At 40.1% G+C, this 23178-nt stretch overlaps 1 protein-coding gene across 7 annotated transcripts in view; it reads right to left on the bottom strand.

The window, feature by feature from the left end:
• Positions 1–23178, bottom strand: part of Hecw1 (HECT, C2 and WW domain containing E3 ubiquitin protein ligase 1) — a 282149-nt gene that overhangs the window by 4846 nt on the left and 254125 nt on the right. For all 7 annotated transcript variants that reach the window (XM_028859893.2, XM_028859900.2, XM_028859887.2 and 4 more), the window contains 5 exons: positions 9627–9725; positions 8893–9022; positions 7024–7170; positions 5527–5641; positions 2467–2665 (listed from right to left, as the gene is read on the bottom strand). In XM_028859893.2, the coding sequence (XP_028715726.1) occupies positions 2467–2665; positions 5527–5641; positions 7024–7170; positions 8893–9022; positions 9627–9725 (690 nt within the window). The remainder of the gene's footprint in view (positions 1–2466; positions 2666–5526; positions 5642–7023; positions 7171–8892; positions 9023–9626; positions 9726–23178) is intronic.

Genomic DNA, 23178 nt, shown 5'->3' with positions numbered 1-23178 from the left:
CTCTGAGAGTTCAAGGCCAGCCTGAGCTACAGAGTGAGTTTCAGGAAAGGTGCAAAGCTACACAGAGAAACCCTGTCTCAAAAAAAAAAAAAAAAAAAGGAAAAAAAAATCAAATAAAATTCTAAAGGGAGATTATACATTCATTGTTGCAGGGAAAATACTTAAAACTCAGGAAGTATACAACTTAAAGCCTGCATGTAAGCAGTAAGGGCTGCTGAGAGATGGTCTCAGATCAGCCAAGATGCCCGAAGATGCACTGCAGAGGCTCAGACTACCTTAGCTGCCTGCAACAGCCTACTTTGCAGCCTACTGAGCTGCATGTGGGTTGTAGGCTGCATGTGGGTTGTGCATGCCACACTTCTAGCTTTGCTTAGCCATTCTGGGGTGTGTTTCAGGTGATGCAACTGTCTGCGTCATTTCTGCTCCTGTCAGTAATCTCTCACCCATATGTCTCTAAAATCTCCAATAAATGTCATTGGTTCACAAAGTTGGACTTTGGTGGTATCATTATTTTGGTCTGTTTTTAATTCCCTGTCTGGGGTGAGCAGACATTTGGTCAGCTCTTCTCAGGAACAGAATCACTCAACACTCATCAACATCATGTGAACTGTCCTCAGAAAAACAAGAAGTCTGGGAAAATTAGATTTATACTTCATTAAGTCTTTCAATTATATGGATCTAGCAAGGGTATTTTGGTGCTGCTATAATTTGTATATAGCATGCTCCCTGAAGACCTATGTGTCAAATGCTTGATTTCAACAGTTATTGGGAAACAACGGGACTGTTAAGATGTGGAGCCTAGTGGGAGGAAGTTAGGTCATTAGGGAAATTTCCTCAAACAGACCCGTGACTATTTTTCACTCTTTTTTTCTTTCCTTTTCTCCCTCCTCTTCCCTTCTTCTACCCCTCTCTCCCAGGCATGAGGTAAACAAGATTTTCCCCACTATATTCTCCTATCATGATGTATTGTTCCCTCATTAATCTAAAGCACCAGATCCAATCGGTCATGGACTAAAACAGTCAAAATAACCTTTCCTCTTCTTAAATTAATTTATCCAAAAATTTGCTACAGTAATGGAAATCTAACAAACATAGATGGCTATGTAGAGATAGATCTGTATCAAATATATATCTTTTGTAATTAGAAAATATGAAAAGATGATAATGGGAATCTGTCTTTGTCACTGTTCAATTGCTGTGAAAAGACACCATGATAAAGGTAGCTTTTATAAAAGAAAGCATTTGATTGGGGCCTTGCTTACAGTTTTAGAGGGTTTGTCCATGATCAACATGGTGGGAATCAGACAGACATGGTGCTGTAGCTGTAGCTGAGAGTTTTACATCCTGATCTGCAGGCAGCAGGTAGAGACAGAGAGTACAGCTGGGCCTAGTGTGGGCTTTTTAAACTGCCAAGCCCACTCCAGTGACACACTTCCTCCAACAAGGCCATGCCTCCTAATCCTTTCCAAACCATTCCACTAACTAGGGAACATTCAAACATATAAGCTTATGAGGGCTATTCTCATTCTAACCACCAAAGAATCTATGTTTTATTATGTTTGTCAAAGCAGTATTTATTACTAGAATGCCTGTCCAGAAGTATTTTTAGTGATCCTTATTTTATTGACCAAGAACATGCTACCCAAGTGGAATAAAAAGGACTAAGGAAGTCTTGGCATTGAAACTCATGGGGTAGAAAACTTAAATTGCCTTTTAAAAAAATTTATAACACAATAGGCTTTTGATAGAGTACTGTGTAGAAATCACTGTAGAAACCCAGGAATATACACGATCCCATCTCCACATATTTTAAAATCATTGGAAAAATACAATGTATATACAAATATCTGCCGGGCGGTGGTGGCGCACGCCTTTAATCCCAGCACTCGGGAGGCAGAGGCAGGCGGATCTCTGTGAGTTCGAGGCCAGCCTGGGCTACCAAGTGAGTTCCAGGAAAGGCGCAAAGCTACACAGAGAAACCCTGTCTCGAAAAACCAAAAAAAAAAAAAAAAAAAAAAAAAAAAAAAAAAAAAACAAAAAAAAAAAAAACAAATATCTAACTATCCTATGAAGTATCAAGTATGTGCTATAGATTATATGCTATATTTGGAGGGGTTATTTTAGGTTTCCAGTATTTTTACAATAATGACCTTGCCTTCTCCATCCTCTATGTTAGGTATTCCTCTAAAGAGTATTTAAATTGAGTTTTGCATCAATTGGGCAGTCTGCCATTACTGGCAAATGGACCTTACAGTCCAAATATGATCAACAATTAACACTTCACTAAGAATATCATCTCAATCCAAGTCTTAGAGGCACCTTACTTACATTTTAACTAGTAACTCAAAGAATAATACTTTGAGTGACAAGCAAATATTCTATCTTAAAAGATATCTCCCATACTCAAATAGTGAAGCATGCTTTGCCACTGAGGTGAGTTCATGAAGGTTGGTGGGAGCTGTGTACCTGGGAAGAGACGTAATTTTCCCCCATTTCTCTATGCAGAACCGCCGAAGCCCATTGCTTCCGCGCAAAGCTGCGAAGCCTTCATAGGGCACACTTGATGTTCCTGTCACAAACTGAAGTAACCTCAATCTCTGTTCATTATTGAACCGCTCCACTGCAGCCCAGAACCAGCGGATCACAAGATGGCCGTCGTGATAACCTGGTTAAAAACAGAGGTGGTGGTGGGGAGAAAGAGGATGTGAGGAAAGCAGGAAGAAACAGATGTGTTAACTGAACCATAGCTTGAAGTCTTTTGATTTTGCTGATAATGGCATTTAGACAGGCAGGTCTAAACTAGTTTATATAACTTGGTCAAGTTTTAAAACAAGCAGATTTAGATTATAGCAATTTTAAAAAAGAACTGGGTGTTTGAGAAGTCCATTCTGAGGTGTTTAGTATTTATTTAAACAATTGGAATACAACCTAAAATATCCCAGCCTTATCTGAGTGTCAGTAAGGAACAAAAGGCTCTGCAAAGTCGGACCATCTATGTTTTCTTTGTTCTGATGTCTTAGCTCTTGGCAACAATATGACACAGGAGAGTCTAGGGCTCAAGAACAGATAGAAGTAACATGTAAACCTGGCTGAAGATGACAGGTTCCCAGGAGTCATGACTGCCCCCAAAGAAAAGCCTGTACCCATCACACAGTTGTTCTCTGAGTCATGCCTGGGCTGGAGAGCTGCTTTAAGCAATCATCGAGGAGGCTAGGCTTGCAAGAAACCATCTAGAGAAATGACCACCATTCACGACAAGGGAAGAGGCATTCAAATGAGGGGAGACAATGTGGGTGGAAACTAAGAAAGCTTCGTGAAGGAAGCAGGGTTTGAATTTAGCATGGGAGGCATTTGTGTAGCACAGCAAAGAGAGAGGACATTCTTAGCAGAGGAGATAAATAATGAAAATGAGGAAAACATGAGATATCAGGACGTAAGCTAACACAGATGGGTATCTGTCGAGCCTGGGAGTCAGGGGGATGCTGGGACACCAGGAGTCTTACTGGTTCAGCAGAACACTCAGGTCAGCCATTTTCTTAATAGACCTGTGTGGAAGTCCCAAGAGGGTTTCGCAGCTGAGTGGTGTAAGGAGGCAGAGTGGAAGGTGGACCCTTGTTTTTTTTTCCCCTCGGTTATATTGGTTGGGATTTCTCTCTAATTTACCTAAAAAGAGGATTTTTGAGGCTAAATTCTTTTTTTTTAAAATTTATTTATTATGTATACAGTGTTCTACTTGCATATATCCCTTCAGGCCAGAAGAGGGCACCAGATCTCATTACAGATGGCTGTGAGCCACGATGTGGTTGCTGGGAATTGAACTCAGGACCTCTGGAAGAACAACTGGTGCTCTTAACCTCTGAGCCATCTCTCCAGCCCTGAGGCTAAATTCTTAACAAAGTTTTCTGTGAGTAATAAGGCTGTGTTTTGGTGGTCCGGTCTGATGAAAATGATATTTGCATTAATTAATTATGCTAATCCCATGTTGAAATGGTATTTTGGTATTATATTAAACTAAAAGACATAAATTACAATTGCTTGTTTGTACTTTTTCTAATAGGGCTATTAAAAATTTTAGTTAGTGCCAGGTGTGGTGGGACATGCAAAACTTAGGAGGCAGAGGCAGGTGGATCTTTGTGAGTTTGAGGCCAGCTTGTTCTACATATTGAGTTCCAGGCCAGCCAACGCTATATAGTGGGACTGCATCTCAATTAGCAAACAAACAAACAAATAAAAAGAAAGAAAGACATTCAAACTTACATATATGGTCCCATTCTTTTTCTACTGTAGATGACTAGTCTAAAGCATCAGATGTTCTGGGACAATATTCCCTATAGTCAACATGAAATATCCATATGATAAGAATCACAATTTGTATTGTTAAGAAATGGAGGATAGAGCCGGGCGTTGGTGGCATATGCCTTTAATCCCAACACTTGGGAGGGAGAGACAGGAGGATCTTTGTGAGTTCGAGGCCAGCCTGGTCTACAGAGTGAGATCCAGGAAAGGCCCAAAGCTATACAGAGAAACCCTGTCTCGAAAAACCAAAAAAAAAAAAAAAAAAAGAAAGAAAGAAATGGAGGATAGAATATAAACAGAGACAGAGATGAGAGGTTTAGAATTTGATTCATTTTGATGCAGACCAAAGGAAAGCTCACAAATGATTTACAGTAAATAATTTTTTAAACTATGGAGAGAGAGAGAGAGAGAGAGAGAGAGAGAGAGAGAGAGAGAGAGAGAGAATAGTTAGAATTCTATGAAAGTAAACATGGACTGAGGCAAAGAAGGCTAATATTCTACAGGAAGCAAGAGATGTTTCTCTGACAGTGTGCAGGCTACTCACGAGCTCACATATAGAAGGTCTGTTGTCTGTGTGCCTTTACATAGCCACACCAGGATTACTATTGTCTGGAAGAAGTTCATTTAGAAGCTGTGCAAATAAGTATCCTGTCCTGAAGTAAGGATAAACCTTTGGAGGCTTAAAATAGTGATAAATAGGGCTCAGGTTGTTCATTAGTGATACAGCATTTGCTGAGGAAGCACCAGGCCTGAAGTTTAATTCTCAGTACTGTAAATAACAATAACAACGACTCTGGTGAACTGTGTGATGGACTACTACTTAGCTATACGAAGGAATGAAATGATAGAATATGGATGAATCTCAAAAAATTACATAAAGTTTAGAAGGCAGACACAGGAACCCTATTTTGTATGACAGTATTTATAGCACATTTCTAGAATTGGTAAGTCCACAGAGACAGGGGATTTATTGATGCCAGGTGTCTGAAAGATGGAAATGGGGTGGAGAACAACTTCTTGATGGGTACAAGCCTTCCTTTAGATGATGACAGTATTTTAGAACCAGGTAGAGGTCATTGTTACACAAAAATTTGAATGTATTAAATGCTATTGAATGGTTTATTTTAGGATGGCCAATTTCACACTGTATCAATTTTATTTCAATAATTTTTTATTTTTTTCAATAATTTTTCTTTAAATCATATTTTACCAAAAGTGTTGCTAGCTCACCTCCTCGGTACTCAGTGTTATTCCTCCAGTCATTTAGGTCGATTTCGGCAGTACCAGCAATCACCAGCTCCAGTTCCCTAGCATCAAACACTGAGACGAGCCTCGAGTCTACTACCTGGAGGACAGTAATATCAACACATGAGCAGGTTATAGTCATGGTTTCTATGCTGCCTGTCAGGTTGGGAAGGTATCATTTATAAATCGCCTTTCAACATGCAGTCACTTTAAAATTCAAAATCATAGCAGGGGATTCCCTCCCATCCTACTCATGTGTAATAATCTTTATCCCCAGCTCTCTGGAGCCTTAAATGATGTAATTGTATTATAATTTCAAAATTCTTTTAAAAAAGAAGCAGTTAGATAGGAGGCCCTGAGATAGGGTTAGTGCCCTTAGAGAAGACGCACACCATCCTTGTCCTTCCCACTGACATGAGGCAAGAAGCTGCCTCTGCGGAAGCTGGGCCCTTATCAGTCACTGGATCTGCCATTGTCTTGATCTTGGACTTGCCCATCTCTATGACTGTGAGAAATGGATTCCTGATGCCTAGAAGATGCCCAGTCTATGCTTTTTATTATAGAAGTAGTAGTCACTGAGCTAGCGTTTTAGAGTAGAGGCCTTCGTGGGCTGGGAACAGAGGGAAAATCCCACGCTTCTTAGCATTTCAGATCCTTCCCGATTTCACAGACAATCCCACCTTGATTTTCTGAAGTCACATTTCAGTTTTCAAGTTCTACTGCCCGTCTTTCCCATGGAATGGTTGCTCATTTCTTGCAGGTCCCTTCCTTTCCCTCTTCCTCCCTGTTTCCTTGCCCTCCTCTCTAAGGATTGGGCAGGGCTGTTGGTTAGAGCTCTGTGCTATGGCTTACACCTTCTGCCAGATGTGCCCGGCCCAACTGAACGCCTCCAGTGCTGCCTGCTTTGGACCAGCAAGTAGTGGACAATAAACTAGACGATAAAGTTCTCAACTGAATTTCTAAATTGAAGTATAAAGACATCATTTTTGGGCACGGGCAGTCTCGCAGCTGTCTCTCTTCTCAGTTTACTGCTCAGCATGTTGACGTGACAGACAGCAAGGCTGTAACAAAACAGACACCCAGCAGGAGTGGCTGGTACTCCTCACGCTTCCGCTTTGCTTGCTTTGTTTCCGTGGACTGAAGGAAACGCCACATCCACATAGCTACACAGGAAACACTGGCTGCGCCCTCACCTGGTACAGCAGGACCAAATCAATGACACTTTACTGAGAGTATTTTGACTTCCGACAGGGCTTGTCAGATATCTGTGTTCATGGAGAAGTCTGGCCCTCCATCCATCCAGCCCAGCTAGACGGTCCACCCACTCTTGGCCTCTCTTGCTTCTTTCTCTCTGCTCTGAGCTAGTGAGCTTCGACCCCCTCCCCCCCACCCCCACCCCCCGCCCCGCAGCTTCCAGAAACACAGGCTCAACTGCAAAGCACCATGGGATGGGCTGCTTTCCTGGGCTACCTGGGGTCTTACCTCATAGAAGCCCCTCACCAATGCCTCGGTCTGCTGCACCACACCGCGCTCCACCCGCCACTTCACCATCCTCTCTATGTACTCCTTCTTGTTCTTCTCAGTCACCTGCGTGTTGGCACCTCCAGACTTCAACTCTCTTTCTGTTACCTTGCAAGGAAACAGGAGGATCATGATGCATTCATTCAGCTCGTCTTCTGAGGAGACATTTTCATTTAGGATGACCGCATAAAAAGGTCTTTTTCCTTCCCTGGATGTTACTAGGAAAGTTTTCGTTGTTTGAACCACATTCTTAAGCATTGTAGAAGAGTTACAATTTATTTATATTTTTTGTACAAAAAGGTCATATTGCTTTAACTCAAGGAGTGTAATGTCCTAGGTTGTCCCTTAAGGTGGAGGGAGCCAAATGTCCCAAGACTATAGTCAGATATTTGATGCCTCTAAATCTCAATTAGAGCAATGGTTTGCAGCTGTTGGGTGGTAAGCTCTTACTTGTGCACCTAATGAGAAGAAGTAAAGTAGAATCGGGTAGAAAGATTTGTTTTCCAAGCTGGCTGCAGATGTGGCTAGGGAGCAGAACACAAGGAAGCAGAGTGGTCTGCACTCGGCATGGAGCTCATGCTTCTAAAGACAAACTCCTCAGCCGGGACCTAGGATCTGTCTGCTGCTTTTCATGTAGTAGAGAATATAAAAATATACTCCATATGTTTTTCTAAGCTAAAATATATATACATACATAACACACACATACATAGCATATACTCTGTTCTTCATTATCTTTTTCCCTGGAAAATATATCTCAGAAATTTTATACAAACTTAGATATCATTAACCCGTCCTTTGCTGCTAGTAGTGTTCTTTATTTATGACAATATGTAATTCAAATGGCTGGAGTGTCTCATATTCATTTGGCCAACAGATTTAATACTACATGAGTAAATTCTTGTAGCAAACACACAGGGAATTCTTGTTAAGTAATATTGAGATCTATGCATACTGGAGGACTAAATGGAGGCAATGAAAGAACTATTATGTAATTTTGAACATACAGAAATACCTTGTATCTCATGGCATACTTTAAATGTTTTCTGATCCATGGTTACATTTTTCCGAGACAGGGTTTCTCTGTGAGCTTTGCGCCTTTCCTGGATCTTGCTCTGTAGACCATGCTGGCCTTGAACTCACAGAGATCCGCCTGCCTCTGCCTCCCAAGTGCTGGGATTAAAGGCGTGTGCCACCACTGCCCTACATTTGCTTTTCAAAACCCCTGCATAGGGTAGAACCATCTCATATTGTGGAGCCATATCAAAGTGATAGAAAGAAGGACGAGACCCTGGCAGTGCTGTTCAAAATAGAAGTCCCTGGGCTGCAGAGAGGACTCAGCAGGGAAGAGCACCTGCTGCTCTTGCAGAGGACATTGGTTTGAACCAATAAGATTCCTGTTATTTAATTTAAAAATAAAATCTCACTGACATATGATTCAGTACCTGAATTTCATTTATGAGTCTATGTTATACAAAAGAACTGGTGGTAGGGGCCAGACAGATGTCTGTCCACTAATGTAATTAGCAACATTATCCACAAGGATGAAAGAAACAGATCCTTATTTGAAGTATCTAGAGTCAAAATCAGAAAAATAGAAATTGTGTGGTATTTCCCAGGAGTTAGGGTGTGGGAGGAATGAAAGGGTGTTGGTTAATTGGTAGAGTTTCAGTTTTTCAGGAAGTTCTAGAGATTGGATGCCAAACAATGTGAATGTACTTAACAATACTGAAGTGTACTTTTAAAAAGTTCTAAGATGGTTAAGTTTTGTTTTATGCATTTACCATAGTAAACAACAAAATGTCTTTTCCAAGTCCACATCACACAAACCTGTCCAAAAACTTCTTCATTAACAGTGAAAGTAAGATCGAGAATATCTGTGATGTTATTGTCCTTCATCCACTGCAAACTTTGGTGGAATTCCTCGTCTAAATATTCTAGGTCACTCAAATCACAGGGCCTGGAAGAATTCAAAGGCAGCAAGAAAAACTGAGTGAGCAAATGGCTTTCAGACCTCACTCCAAACATGATTATGCTGCTTCTCAATGAAACACAATAGATTTCATAATTACTTGATAATTCTGAATACATTGTTGAAGCAGTAATTCAAGTTTTGATTTATTTAATAGTTTCCTTTTGAAAAGAGCCTGCTAAAGTTTCAATAATAAATGTGAAATAATTATTGACTCATCGGTAACTAACTAAAAAACAAGCAATTCTACTCAACAGTGTAATACAATGTTCACAATGTTGTGATTTCTATATAAATGAATTAATGTCCATTATATGGTTTTGCTAATAGAGTCATTTCTTACACCTACATAAAGTCTCCCAATGCCATTTATTGCACTAAAAGGTATAGGATATCTATCTATCTATCTATCTATCTATCTATCTATCTATCTATCTATCATATAGATCATATATGCACTCAGAATAAGAAATGGATGGAAACTTATTAGAAATGGTTGAAACCAAATTGACAAAAGGGCCAGAAACATAAGAAAGGCCAGAACTGTCATCCTGCGGGAAGGTTGGACAGAATTATCCTACAATACACTTACAGCTTCAGGAGTCCTTTGTAGAAGGGCCTTGTGAAGAAAGCATCCAGGAGGTACTGATGGATCAGAGCCAGGCCCAGGATACGACCACTAAATCTAAACCTGAAACATAGACAAGGCAAAAAAGTTTGAGAGTTAACAGTAATTTACATTATTATGTATTTTAATTTGTACTAAAATTTTTAAAAAATCTGTATTTTTATTTGAGCTTTATTTATTGTGATGGAGGTCGAATTAAGGGCATCATATATCCTAAAACATGTGCTGTAGCACTGGGCATCTCCTCACCCAATTCAATGAGTTCTGTATAGTATTCATCTTAAACAGCTCAATGAATTTGCCCAGTGATGATACAAGGAGACATCAATTCTTCTTCACATTCTTTGCCATAAACAATGGCCATTGTCCTAAACAAAAATCTTCTATGTTCCATGATCAGACTGCTATTTATTTAAGAAGAAGAAATCACTGAGGAAGGGAAATTCAGAAACCTGAAATATAAGGCCCAAGTTAGACCCAAAGGAAACCTAGACCCAAGAAAACCGAAAACCTTGTGTCTGAACATTGTGTCTTTGCTTATTTAGACATTTTATAATGTTACTCTATGCTGGGAGGTGGAGGCTGGAATATCAACCACAGATGGCAGTTAGTATTTAAAGACAGTGGGAAACAGTTCCATGTAATCACCATATGATGAAAGATAACCTGATCATTGTTATTCAGTATTGCCATCTACGCAATGAAAGAACAATGTCATTGCTAGGAAGAATTGGTCATGTAGACCTGGCCACTTACAGATATCAAGGCCCTTACTGATTTCAGTCTTTGTTGAAGCAATTGGTTTCCTAGAAACTTTTCTGGTGAACTGCTTGGCTGAGTTGCAAGGTTACCTGTAGCTTGCCTGCATGATTTTACAGCTCTATGAAGCTTCCTGTCTGCCTGGTCTACCATCCCGTGGCTTACTTGCTATGAAGGCTTTGTCCTTTCTGCACATAACTCCAAAACTGTGGTATACCTGTTCTCTATCTAATCAGGCTTTCACCTAATCTTGGACTTTTCTGGCTCCAGAAGGAGGTAGGTGGTGTATAGGTGGATATAACCACCACTATGGCTTAGGAGTGTCTAGGCCCTGGTGAGGTTACAGCAGCCTTCCTGCCCAGCTAAGTGACTGTTCCAAATGGTTTGGAATCCTTAGAATTTGTCAGGAGCTGATTTTGACAGGTGTTTGTATTCCTAAAGATATTACAGTGTTTGCAAACTCTGAAGACAGTGTGCATGGATTTTGAGGAAACTTCTTTGCTAGATGTTCATGCATCTACCTTGGCCCTTTAGAAATGGTGCTTATAACATCATAGTGGTGTTATGACCATACAGATGGAGATTATTAAGATGAATCAAACCAGAAATAAAAAATGTAATCACAAGTATTTACAGATGCCCTCCTAAATTGCAGGGGCTCTCTAATGACCCAGGGAAGAAAAATGGCAACAATAGTACACAGTAAGAGTGTGCAACACATAAACACATTCAAAGGGAATGTGTTTTAAGCATAATGCTCAAAATTGAATACTCCATTGAGTTACAAATGTACTGGTAATATATTCAGGAAGAAATATAAAACTTAAACAGACTGATAGAGTATAAACTAGAAAATTTTGAGGAAAAATTATCTCCAAACTGATGCTAGGACAAGGCACACTCTCTCTCATTTAAAGATATGTACTTTAACGTCTCCAAGGGATGGAAAGTCCTTCCACAAATCAAACCATGTCTCAAATAAAGAAATTGGTGAAAATGTTCTTAATTCATTATAGTGACCTGCTAAACTACAGCTCAAAATCTGTAAGCAATAATAAGAAGGAAAGCTAAAGGCATCCTGTTTGTACATACAGAAAACTCAAGTATAATACAGTAAATTGAACCTGACAGTTTGAACCCACAAGATAATGCTAATATTGGTGGGTTTGTGTCAGCTGAATTCTAGAAGTTCTACCTCTGTAGCAATGTTTTAGATCCCTGATACATCTTAGATCTTTTTTGGCCTCCTTTGCCCTAGCTTATATATTCTAGATACTAATCCTCTGTCAGATGTGTATCTGGCAAAGATTCTCTCCCACTCTGTGCATTTCCTTAGGTGCATTACTTAGGTGAATAGAAGATTTTTAGTTTTATGAGGTCCCACTTGACAATTGTTGGCCTTCATTCCTGGGCACATGGAGTCCTATTCAGAAAGTCTTTCCCTATATCTATAACTTTTGGGGCACTGCCCGTGCTTCCTTCTAGTGGTTTCAGTGTTTCAATCTGTATCTTTATCTACATAATGAAGCTATAGACCCAGGCTGACAATAGTCTGCTCAAAAGTCAAAGACAATCTAACAACAACAACAACAACAACCATTTCTAACACCTTGGAGTCTAGTTAGGATAGGTTAGTCAGTATTGGTGTAAAAGTGAGTGACACCTATGTTCACAGAGCTGTGACTGCTATGCTGATGATGGCAATAGAGTGGCCAAGACAGAGCACTGAGGGATGAAAGACTTTAGGCTGTGTTATTGTTTCATGAGCCTTATCATCCATCTCTGAGGCTCTGTCTTTCTCTAGTTGCGGAGTCAATAATACATTACTCACATGCTATTTCAGGCAAAAGGAATAAACTTCTTCACAAATCCTACTTTGAAGTGTTCTTTATATTTGTATTTATTCTAGATGATCATATAATCTATTCATTTTGACGTTTTATAATGCTTACAGATTGGATCATCTTGTGACTTCGAAGAGTCATAGCAAACACATTGAAAATTAGTTACTTTGGAATCCCAACTGGGAGGAGCCAGTCCCTTCATAGGCCACTATATATAAAATATCTAATTCTCTTATGCATTCCCATAAGCCATCTGATCCCTGCTCCAAACATGAGGATCTGTAACACATTTTGTGATGCAGAAGCCAGAAATCAAGGAGAGAGAGACTGCTGGCTACCGTTGTTGCTGAGCTTTTGACTCCAGTTTTGTTTCACTGTCATAAACAAGGATTAATTAGAAGCCTGTAAATACTTGTTATTTCACTGTCTAAAATGCCAACAACAACAACAACAACAACAAAACAAAACAAAACAAAAAATCAAACCAAACCAAACAACAGGAACAAGAACACAAATCAGCACCAGCCTGAAAAACTCCCTTTTAAACTTTTGGTTAAAAGAGTCCAAGATGCTCTCAAAATAAGCTATGTTGTTTTCCTTGGTTGCCTCCAAGAGGTTACAAGTAAGTCCCTACACCATGGGGATAGGGAGAAACAGTGCTAGGGAGGCTCCCAGGAATCCATAAGGATGACCCCACCATAGACTACTGGTAATAGTCCAGAGGGTGCCTGAGCTGGCCTACTCTGGTGATAGCTGAATAACCTAACTGTCATCATAGAACCCTTATCCAGTGACTGATGGAAGCAGATGCAGAGATCCACAGCCGGGTCCCAGGCAGAGCTCCAAGAGTCCAGTCGATGAGAGAGGATGAATTCTAAGAGCAAGAGATATTCGAGACCATGACTGGAAAAAGTACAGCTACAGAGACAACTAGCCAAACTAGTGGAAACACATGAACTGTGGAACAATAGCTGAGGAGCCCCCATGGTATTGGACTAGGCCCTCAGGATAAGCAAGACAGTTGTTTAGCTTGAACTGTATAGGGGGCCCCCAGGTAGTGGGATCAGGACCTGTCCCTAGTGCATGAGCTGGCTTTTTGGAACCTAGTGCCTATGGTGAGACACTTTGTGCAGCCTTGGTGCAGGAAAGAGGGGCTTGGACCTGCCTCAACTGAATGTACCAGGCTCTGCTGACTCTCCATGGGAGACCTTGCCTTAGAGGAGGTGGGAATGGGGGGTTGGGTTGGGGGGAAAGGCTGGAGGGCAGGAGGAGGGAGTATAGGAGAATCTGTGGTTGGTATGTAAAATGAATAGAAAAGCTCAATAAAAAAATTTATTTTTTAAAAAGAAAACTCTCTGTTAAGATCCATAGCCTGTTTTTTAAATGGGTGTTTGTACTTTGTACACAAGACTGTTGTTTGCATACCACATACTTTTGGACACCAGACCAGGGAGGTTCCAGTCCGGTCTGACCTAAAAGACTCTTCCTTGAGAACTAGCTTTGATAGAAGGTGCTATGCAAGCTGCCAAAGTGGCAGGAGGAAGCAGTCAATAGTTCTGTTCAGTTGTGACACCTGTGAACCATAACAATGAGCCATAACCTCAAGATATTCCTAAATGTGCAAAATAACACTCATATCTTGGCAGTAACCAAGAGCTCTCTAATTGGACTTAAGGCTTGCTCAACAGAAAGGAAATCATGAGTAGTACTGGAAATTTAGCCAATTACCCATGGCCAGTGAGGTTGTGAATCTTAGAGGAGAACCTACTACCACCACTTTAATAGGCCAGCAAAATTCATCAAAGAAGCTCCTATTTGCAATAGATGAGGACCATTATAGAAAACCACAACTGGTCAAAAAGCAGATTTAGTGGTCACAGGGTAGCCAGCACCAGCATATATATCTACAACACAACCTCTGAACCCAGTTATTAGGCAACATTACAGAAGATGGGGTGGAATGATTTGTAAGAGCCAGAGGACCAGGAAGTCCATCATGAGATTGTGTCTCCTAGAAATGACAGGGAAGCTATGCTCATGATATATCAACAATATGGTTGCTTAAGACCAACAAGAACTACACCAAAAGACATGCTAATGTGGAAGGGGGAAATCACATGGAGCTCCAACTCTACATAAAGAACCATAGGCAACAAAGGACTGCTAAGAGGGAGAATTTGTCTTCTCCAGGGATGAGACCCCTAATTGCTTATGCAATATCAATGGAATCTTATATTTACAAGCAACATTAAAGAGACTCATCAGGTTGTACTGATATGTTTATGTGTAATAATAATAACCAGAGAAAAAGAGGCCATAGATTTGAGAGGTGGGCAACAAAGTCATTGAAGGGAAGAGAATGATATGGGAAGGGTTGGAGGGAGGGAGAAAATAATGTAATTATACTTTCATTAAAAACAAATTAATAAAATTCAATTAAAATAAAATTAGAACTAAATTTTTTAAAAAGGAATAGAACAAGTTCCTCAACTTCAGTGTTATTGACATTTGAAGTCCTGTATACTGTGGGATGTTTAACAACATTAGCTGTTTAACCATTATATGTGATTAGCACCAACTCCCCATACTGTCTCCTATAATACTCTGACATTGCTAAATACCTTCTGCTAGTGGCAGGGAAGGGCTGTTGTCATTAGAGAACTCCTGGGATAGAGCACAAAGTTAGGGAAGGCTTTTGGAAAGGTGGTTGTTTCTAGTTCACACGCAGGCAGTTTTCATCTCGAAATTCGTGAAAGGGTATCTGGACCCTTGTAAGGCTGTGAGTGCCGTAAACACTCAGGCTTTCTGCTTCACTCTACAGGTCAGTGCATTTTCAATGCTTCTCAAATCTCTAAGGACAGCATGCTACTTCATCTAAGACAATTTTAAGCTTCCAGCAAGAACTTTGGTTGTGGGTTTTTCTTGAGGAAATGGAAAGAGAGAGTGGGTTCCCAGAATACACCAGAAAACACCAGTCTTTTGAAGAGAATGATGTCTTACCCAAGTCAAGATGAAAGAGAGACTCAGGCGGTGGTGCATGCCTTTAATCCCAGCACTCAGGAGGCAGAGCCAGGCGGATCTCTGTGAGTTCAAGATCAGCCTGGTCTACAGAGAGAGATCCAGGACAGGCACCAAAACTACAAAGAGAAACCCTGTCTTGAAAAATAAACAAAAAACAAACAAAACAAACCAACAAAAAAAAAGATGAAAGAGAGAGCCTTTTGGAGAACAACTGTACAATCACCAAGGTGGGAATATTTATGGTTTCTTTGAAGCCAATGAGGCTGGACTCCAGAGAGAGGATACTTAAGGGATAGTTGAAGTTTCAAGAGATGCCTAGGAGACGGGTTATGCAGGGCACAGTAGGCTATGGGATAGACTTTGTATTCTTTCTAAACGTGGCAAGAGTCCATTCACTGAAAGTCTATGTGAGAGTTACAGAGTGAACTGGACAATGTGTTAAAACGAGTGCTTTGGACATGGAGAGAGGTGAGGTTGGCCAGAGTGAAAACAGATGAAGCTTAGAAGCTTTATTCAGAGGGAAGAAGAGAGTGGCTTTCACTAGTAGGAGAAGTGAAAGTGATGGAATCAGATTCAGGATTTATTTTTATAATTCAACTAGGAATGTTGATGATGTACTGCACAGGAGACTTGAGAGAAAGATGTATCAAAGATAGTCTACTCTCTCAGACCAGAGCAACTGAGGAGATAGTGGAACAGTTTACGGTGTAGTAAACACTGTGTGTGTGTGTGTGTGTGTGTGTGTGTGTGGGTGTTGAGAATTATGTTTCACACATGTTAAGTTTTTTAAGTTTATTAAATATCCAACTGGAGCTATGGAATAGGCTATCATATTGAAGAGAATTACCTCTGGGAACAGGGTCATGTTATGCATGCCAAGGTGAGAGTAATAAGGATATAGATGACACTTAAGGCCATGTAGGTGGGCAAGACCACCAAGAAAGTTTGTACAGCTCATGGTGGAACTAAGGGATGCATCTTAATTGATGTATCATTCAGGGACTTGAAAGATGAGGGCCAATGACAAAGTAAACTGACAGAACCAGCAGTAAGGTAGAAGAATCAGAGCATGTGAAAAAGTGTGTTTGAGCAAGGAAGCAGAGACTTGACATCAAATTCCTCTGAGACTAGATAATGGGAGGTCTCAGAGTCTCCAACAGATCTGACAATTAGAGATAAGCTTCTGAATGTTCCCCAAAAGGGTGTATATTAAAGGTGTGAACTTCATTTTGTGACAATATTTGGAGATGGTGGTGTTTTGAGGAAGTAGAACCAAATGGAAGATAATTCAGACATTTTGGGCATACCTTTTTTTTTTCTTTTTAAGATTTATTTATTTACTATGTATACAGCATGTATGACTGCTGGCCAGAAGAGGGCACCAGATCTCACTACAGATGGTTGTGAGCCACCATGTGGTTGCTGGGAATTGAACTCAGGACCTCTGGAAGAGCAGACAGTGCTCTTAACCTCTGAGCCATCTCTCCAGCCTGGGCATACCTCTTGAAGGGGTGCTGTTCTCCTTCTTGGCTTCCTTGTGAAGTTTATTCCTCATGCAACCTCCCCATGACGTGCTTCCTTGTCGTGGGTTTTAATGCAACAGGGCCAGATTGTGATCTGAAACCACAGGCCCAAACAAACACTGACATCTTTTAAATTGTTCATCTCAGGCACGTTGCCATGGGAACAGGAAGCTGACTAACAGCTTTGCTAAGAGTTCTTTCCAGGAGGTAGGAAGGCAGAAAGTCTAGATAGGGAAAAATGAGGAAGAGCAAGAGAGGGAAATGATCCCATGTCACTATTTCTAGGGGTTTTCTCACTAGGAAATTACTGAAACCAAATTTTATTAAATAAGGTAATGCAGAATTTTCTTTTGAGCAAAATTCCTAGAAAGAGTTGTGAGAAATATTTTGGAGGTAAATCAGCAAGACATGGAGCTCTATGTGAGCAAGAGAGGTGAAGGATGATAAGAAATGGAGAAGGCATAAAGTTGTCTAGTAGGTATTCACATGTGTGAATCATAAGAAAGACTAGAATATACATTTGATTTGGAGGAAAATCCATAAAACAAGCATTTCTATGGTTTTTACATTTATTTATTTAGTTGGAGGAGGCAGGCCACAGTCATGTGTGAAGGCAGAGGACAGCTTGCCAGAGTCAATTCTTTCCTTCCATCATGTGGGTCCCAGCGATAGAACTCAGGATCAAACTCAGGTCATCAGGCTTTGTGAGGGGTGCCTTTCCCCACTGAGTCATTTCACCAGTCTTACTCTTTTCTATATTTTCCATAAAATTATATCTAGCCACCAAAGAGATTTAAATAAAATAATAATAGTAAGGCCTTGGACACAGGTCAGTGATAAAGTACTTGCTAAACACATTCTAGGCCCTGGGTTCAATTCCAAGTACAAGAAGACAAAATCACATTTATCTCTATGTAAAGATATTTCCTGAGTATATTGCATTTTTATAATGATTGTGCATAGCTACTGTATCTTTACATTCCATACAACCAAGATATAAGAAGAACAAAGGAATGGTGGGACCTCAGAATTCAGATAGAGCTTCAAGTAGAGTTTGTATTTTCTGCAGAAAGTCGCTATCAAGTCCAAGACTGACACTATATTTGCCCCTTAGCTATTTTCTGCTGCCCATGGTAAGACTGGATTTGATGATGATTACTAAAGCTAGATTTTGTTAGATGAAGAGGTAAATGAGCTAAAAGCCAGAAGAAGAATAAAAAACATAAAATGTGAAAATAGATGAGAAATTCATACATTGTGAGGTGTGGGAACAAGCCTTCTCTTGTTCAGTAAGTAACAGCGCAGAGGGGATCCCAGAGTAAAACATTCCAAAGTGATATTCACACTTACCACTGATATGGCAAGGACTTTAAAAAAACCACAGATGAGAAAGCTGATGTGGTGACACATGCCTGAAATCCCAGCCCTGGGGAGACAGAGGTGGGAAATCATGGGTTCAAGGCCAAAATGGGCTGTTTGGTGAGACCCTGACTGTTATAGGTTAATTGTCAATTTGACACAACCTAGAATCACTTGTGGAGACAGTATCAATGAGTGATTGCCTTTGATTGCCTTAATTAATGTGGAAGGTATAGCCTGAAGTAGGCAGCACAAATTCCTGGATGGGGATCCTGGATGCTAGAACAGTATAGGAAGCTACCTGAGTATTAAACAGTTAATTCATTTCTCTCTGCTCTTGACTGTGGATGTAATGTAACTAGCTGGCTAACTTCCTGCCACCTTGATTTTCCTGTAATAATGGACTGTAACCTAGAAACATAAGCCAAAATAAAGCTTTTATCCCCTAAGCTGTTTTTGTCATAATATTTTATCACGGTGACAGAAATGAAACCAGGACATCAACTCACAAAAAGGAAGAAACAATATTATAAGGCAAAGCTGTTTTCTCTCACCGAGCGTATTTCCCAGAATGGAATCAGACAAATCAAACAAGGATATGAAACAAAGGTCAGTGAAAGACATGGATCTACAGCCACAGACAATAAATTAAACAAACCATTTCCAATAGACCTCCTCCAGCCCACACAAGCAATGTTTCAATGCCAAGTGACATTTAATCTGGCATTGCTTACCAGTGTTTACCATGAGTACTTATAGTTTGTAGTCATATTTATTTATGTTTCCAGAATTAAGAAATAGAGGTGAATGGATGTCCACTTCCTTCCTCTGCCCAAGCGGGTCCAGAGTCAAGGGACAATATCTGGTTTGACAGACAGGGTTGTGCTCGTGATGATAAACCCTGCCTGCTTATGAATGGTATACAGGCTATGAGGAGTCTCTTCCTTGTGGCCCGTGTGAATCTATGATGAACTTTCATGGAGTGAGAAACAAAGAGGGGCAGCACCCACACCCATTCTGCTGGAGGTGCCCAGGCGTCTGGAGGCAGTGAGTCCGGAGTGGTCAGATTCGAGAATCCAGATTATGGTCTCTTGGCTCCTTGAACTCCGGTCTTAAAAAACATGACAGTGACAGGTTTTCAGGCAGGAGTCACTGCATTCATTTGCTGCTGACATTTTGTGTAAGACAAAGACCCACTTCATCCAAATATGAGCTCCCTCAATCATCTATCCTTTGTTAAAACGATGGACACAGGGCCCCTGAGTACTGACGGGCACAGGACATCTAACACTCATGAGTTTTGTGTTAATTCACTTGTCACAAGGCACAAGGACAGGTTAAGAAAACAAAAAGTAATGAATTCAGCACAACTGTTTTGTTAAGGTTACCCAAAGTCCAACATGGTCTTTCCTGCTCAAAGCTAAAGGAAATTCTGCTCACTGAATTCTAGATAATATGGAGAACTAGAAGCTATCAGTGTGTGAATTATAAAGGAAAAGTATCAGAAGAAGAAAAAAGTGGACTCAAGGAAAATGAGGAAGACCTTTAGAAGCTCATAGAAGGAGAGAGCAGAGAGCTGAAAAGGACAGACGGACAGAAAAGCGGTGAAGAGAAGGAAGCCAGGCCGAGCCTTGCTCTAGCTTCTGAATAGGGGGAGGGGGAGAAAAGACCTTGTCGAAAAGGCAACCCAGTCACTCTGATGAGAAGATATTGGCAATCCTTACCACAGGACAAGCCTCAAGTCCAGATGTGGTTCTTGTTGACACAGTGACTTTTCTGGTGGCGCAGGTTACCACTGCAGACCAGTTCACCAGAGGACTGTGGCTCTTGTGACACAGTGACTTTTCTGGTGGAACGGGTCAGCACTGCAGGCGAGTTCACCACAGGGCTGTGGCTCGTTTCCATCTTTGTATTGTTGTTACACTAGTTTATTTTACTTTTATACTTTGAAAATTTCATAAATATATACAGTGCATCTTAATCATAGCTGGCCCATACTTCCTCCTTGTAGCCTATCTCCCTTTCTAGCTCATAATTTCAAAAAGAAAAATAAGAGAACTTCAATATAATTGCATCATTTCCCCCTTTCCTTTCTCCTCCCTCCAAACTCTCCCATGTACCCCCTGCTTTCTTTCAAGTCCATGGCCTCTTTTTTCATTAATTGTTGTTATATACATATATGTATATATGAAGCTACTGAGTCCATATGCACATGGCTATGGGGTTATGCTCTGGCTCATGGACATCCTGCCAGGGGCAACACCTCAAAGAAAAGTGTTGCTTCTTCCCATTGCAATCATCAACCACCAATAGCTACTCAGCTAGGTCGTGAGGCCTTGGGAATACATCCCATCTCCACTCTGGAATTTCTAGTCAGCTTATCTTACACAGGTCTTGGGCAGTTAACAAGAGCTGCTGTGAGTTTATGTATAGTAGACAAGTCATGTCCAAAGGACAGCATTTCACAGCTCTCCTTCGCTGGAAGGAGCCTACCCTGGGGTCTGATAACAGTGAACCAAAACAACCACAATTCAGGGATGTATTCAATCTGCCACACCCTCAGGATGAGAAAAATCTCTGGGAGACAGTCATGGAATGAGAGAAGGCCAAATGCCTGTTCAAAAACTGAAAGAAGCTGGAGGCTTGGCCCAAGAACTGAAGCACACAGAGAAAGGAAAATCAACCTCAGTGCCTGAGAGCAGAGTTCATTAACTGAGAATAACTCTGGAGTTTGATAGCCTGGAGTCTGAGGTCAGCAGGTAGATCAAATTCCAGAGTCATGTGTGTTCCATGAAGTTCACTGCTGTATAATTAAAAAACTCTAAAATTCCAACAGATTACATACATGGCCACACCCCCTATCCCCAGCAGGGTGATTGTGATTAATGCTTAGTAAGTTAGAAAGGTTCACTTATAGAAATCACAGTGACATGGTGACTTCTAATATTCCCAACACACTTAAGAGACACTCACTGGTTAGCACATTAGCCACCCAGGCAATACCTGGAAGACTCTGAGGATTGAGAGAAACTACCTAGCTTAACAGACTACAGAGGAAATGTCTTCAGCAGTAGCTTGAGATACACAGAGAAGGAAAAAAAGTTAAAAAAAGCTCTGATAGGTATTGGACATGAGTCTAGTTCAGGCTACGCAGAAGCATAAATCTCCAGGAAGATGGGAATGCATGAGTCCAGCTGGATCCCCTCTCTGCATATATCTGACAGGCTTCAGTTTTCTAGGACCCAGAATGAGGCCACTTCAACACTTCTTTTTTCGTGTGGGCCCCTTATGTTCCTCCTTTATACACATCTTATAGTAATATTTTTGATTTTTAAAGTTGATTCTTTGATAATTTCATACTTATCATATTTTATTTTTATTCTTCATGCTTTTATCAAATTTTGCTGTATAACTTTTCATTATTGGACAACCTTTTTTTTCTATTTTTCTTTTTTGGCCCTTCAGGTTTCCCCATTTTCTCTCTATGGCATGCTTAGTAATATTTTGACTTTATTTTTCTCTTAAACAATATTTTATGCTTTGATTTTATAATAATCATTTCCTTACATTCATCCAATTTTGGTAATTTTTTCATTATAATGAAAATCTTTTTTCAGTATTTTTTTAGTCTTACTTTTTCCTAATATCTTGCTTTTTTCCCTCTTCCCCATCATACCATTCTTCTCTATGTCTCTTGTTAGTTTTCACTTTATTCATTTAAACTGTTTTCTTCACTGTATTTTTAGCTCCTCCATATATTTTTCCTTCATTTACTCAACATTTGCTTAACTCTTCATTAGTTGACATTTCTGATTTATGGTAATTAATGGTATATCAGTGGGTCTTGATGTATTATAAGTATATTTTTATATATTACATGCATTTGGTATTGTTGTTATCACAAAAGTCTGTTTTTTTTTTCTCCTTGAGTGATTACCCAAAGTTGAACTCTCATGAGTGGGCTATTCACTAAGAAACTTCCCAAATAAAACTAGAAGAGATATCCAATTCAAAAGCTGTGCAAATTCTAATATAGAAACAAGAAACATTAAAGGCAAGGCAACACGGCTGCTTTAAGAGATAACATCTCAACTATTGATTTCAAAGACAGTGGAAGTGGCAAAATGCCTCATGAGGATCTTCAAAGTTTGTTGCCAAAAATCATCAATGACCTAAAGCAGGAAACAAACAAACAGACAAATGAAGTAAGGAACTCAATCCAGGATCTAGAGAGGAATTCGGCAACATAGAGGAGAAAGTCAGTAAAAATGGAGAAGAAGGTTAGTATACAGGGTCAAAGGTCAGCTAAGTGGTAGAGAAATTCAGCAAAGAAACCTAAATTAATTAAGTCTTCTCTCATATAATGCATCCCAATTGCAGCCTTCCCCTCCCTCTCCTCTTCAGTCCCCACTCTAGAGAACCTAAATTTTAAAAAGCATAGAAGGAAATGTTGGAAATGAGAAACCCAAAATGAGTCAAATAAAAACCAGGGGGGAAAGGATCTTCAATAGACATGATCCAGCAGAAGAAAGACTATCAGTGATGGAAGCCGATGGAATACTGCATCTGAATATCAACAGGGGAAAAAGAAGTGAGTATGGTCCCAATATCTAAGAACTCTGGGATGTAGTCAAAAGACCACAATTGAATTTCAAGGAAAAATGAATGAGTTGAGATAAATACTACAAGATACAAAATTTGACCAATAAAACTATGGGAGGAAAAAAATCCAAGTCTAAAGAAATAAATGATCATTGAAATACGATAGATACTTAGAATCACAAACAGACATGACCAGAGAAGAACTTATTTACAATATATTATAGTCAAGGTGTCAAAAATACAAAGTCACAACAGAAAAAATAACTCATTTACCAAGGTAGAAACACCAGAATAGCATCAGATATATCACCAGATGCCCCCCACCCCAATTCAGGACTGCATATAATGATATATTTTAAGTTCTGAATGTAAAGAATTGCAAACCAAGACTGCTATATCCAGCAAAAC

The sequence above is a fragment of the Peromyscus leucopus genome, chromosome 5 (assembly GCF_004664715.2).
Source record: "Peromyscus leucopus breed LL Stock chromosome 5, UCI_PerLeu_2.1, whole genome shotgun sequence".
NCBI lineage: Eukaryota > Metazoa > Chordata > Mammalia > Rodentia > Cricetidae > Peromyscus > Peromyscus leucopus.
This window is presented reverse-complemented; position numbering and strand designations above follow the sequence as displayed.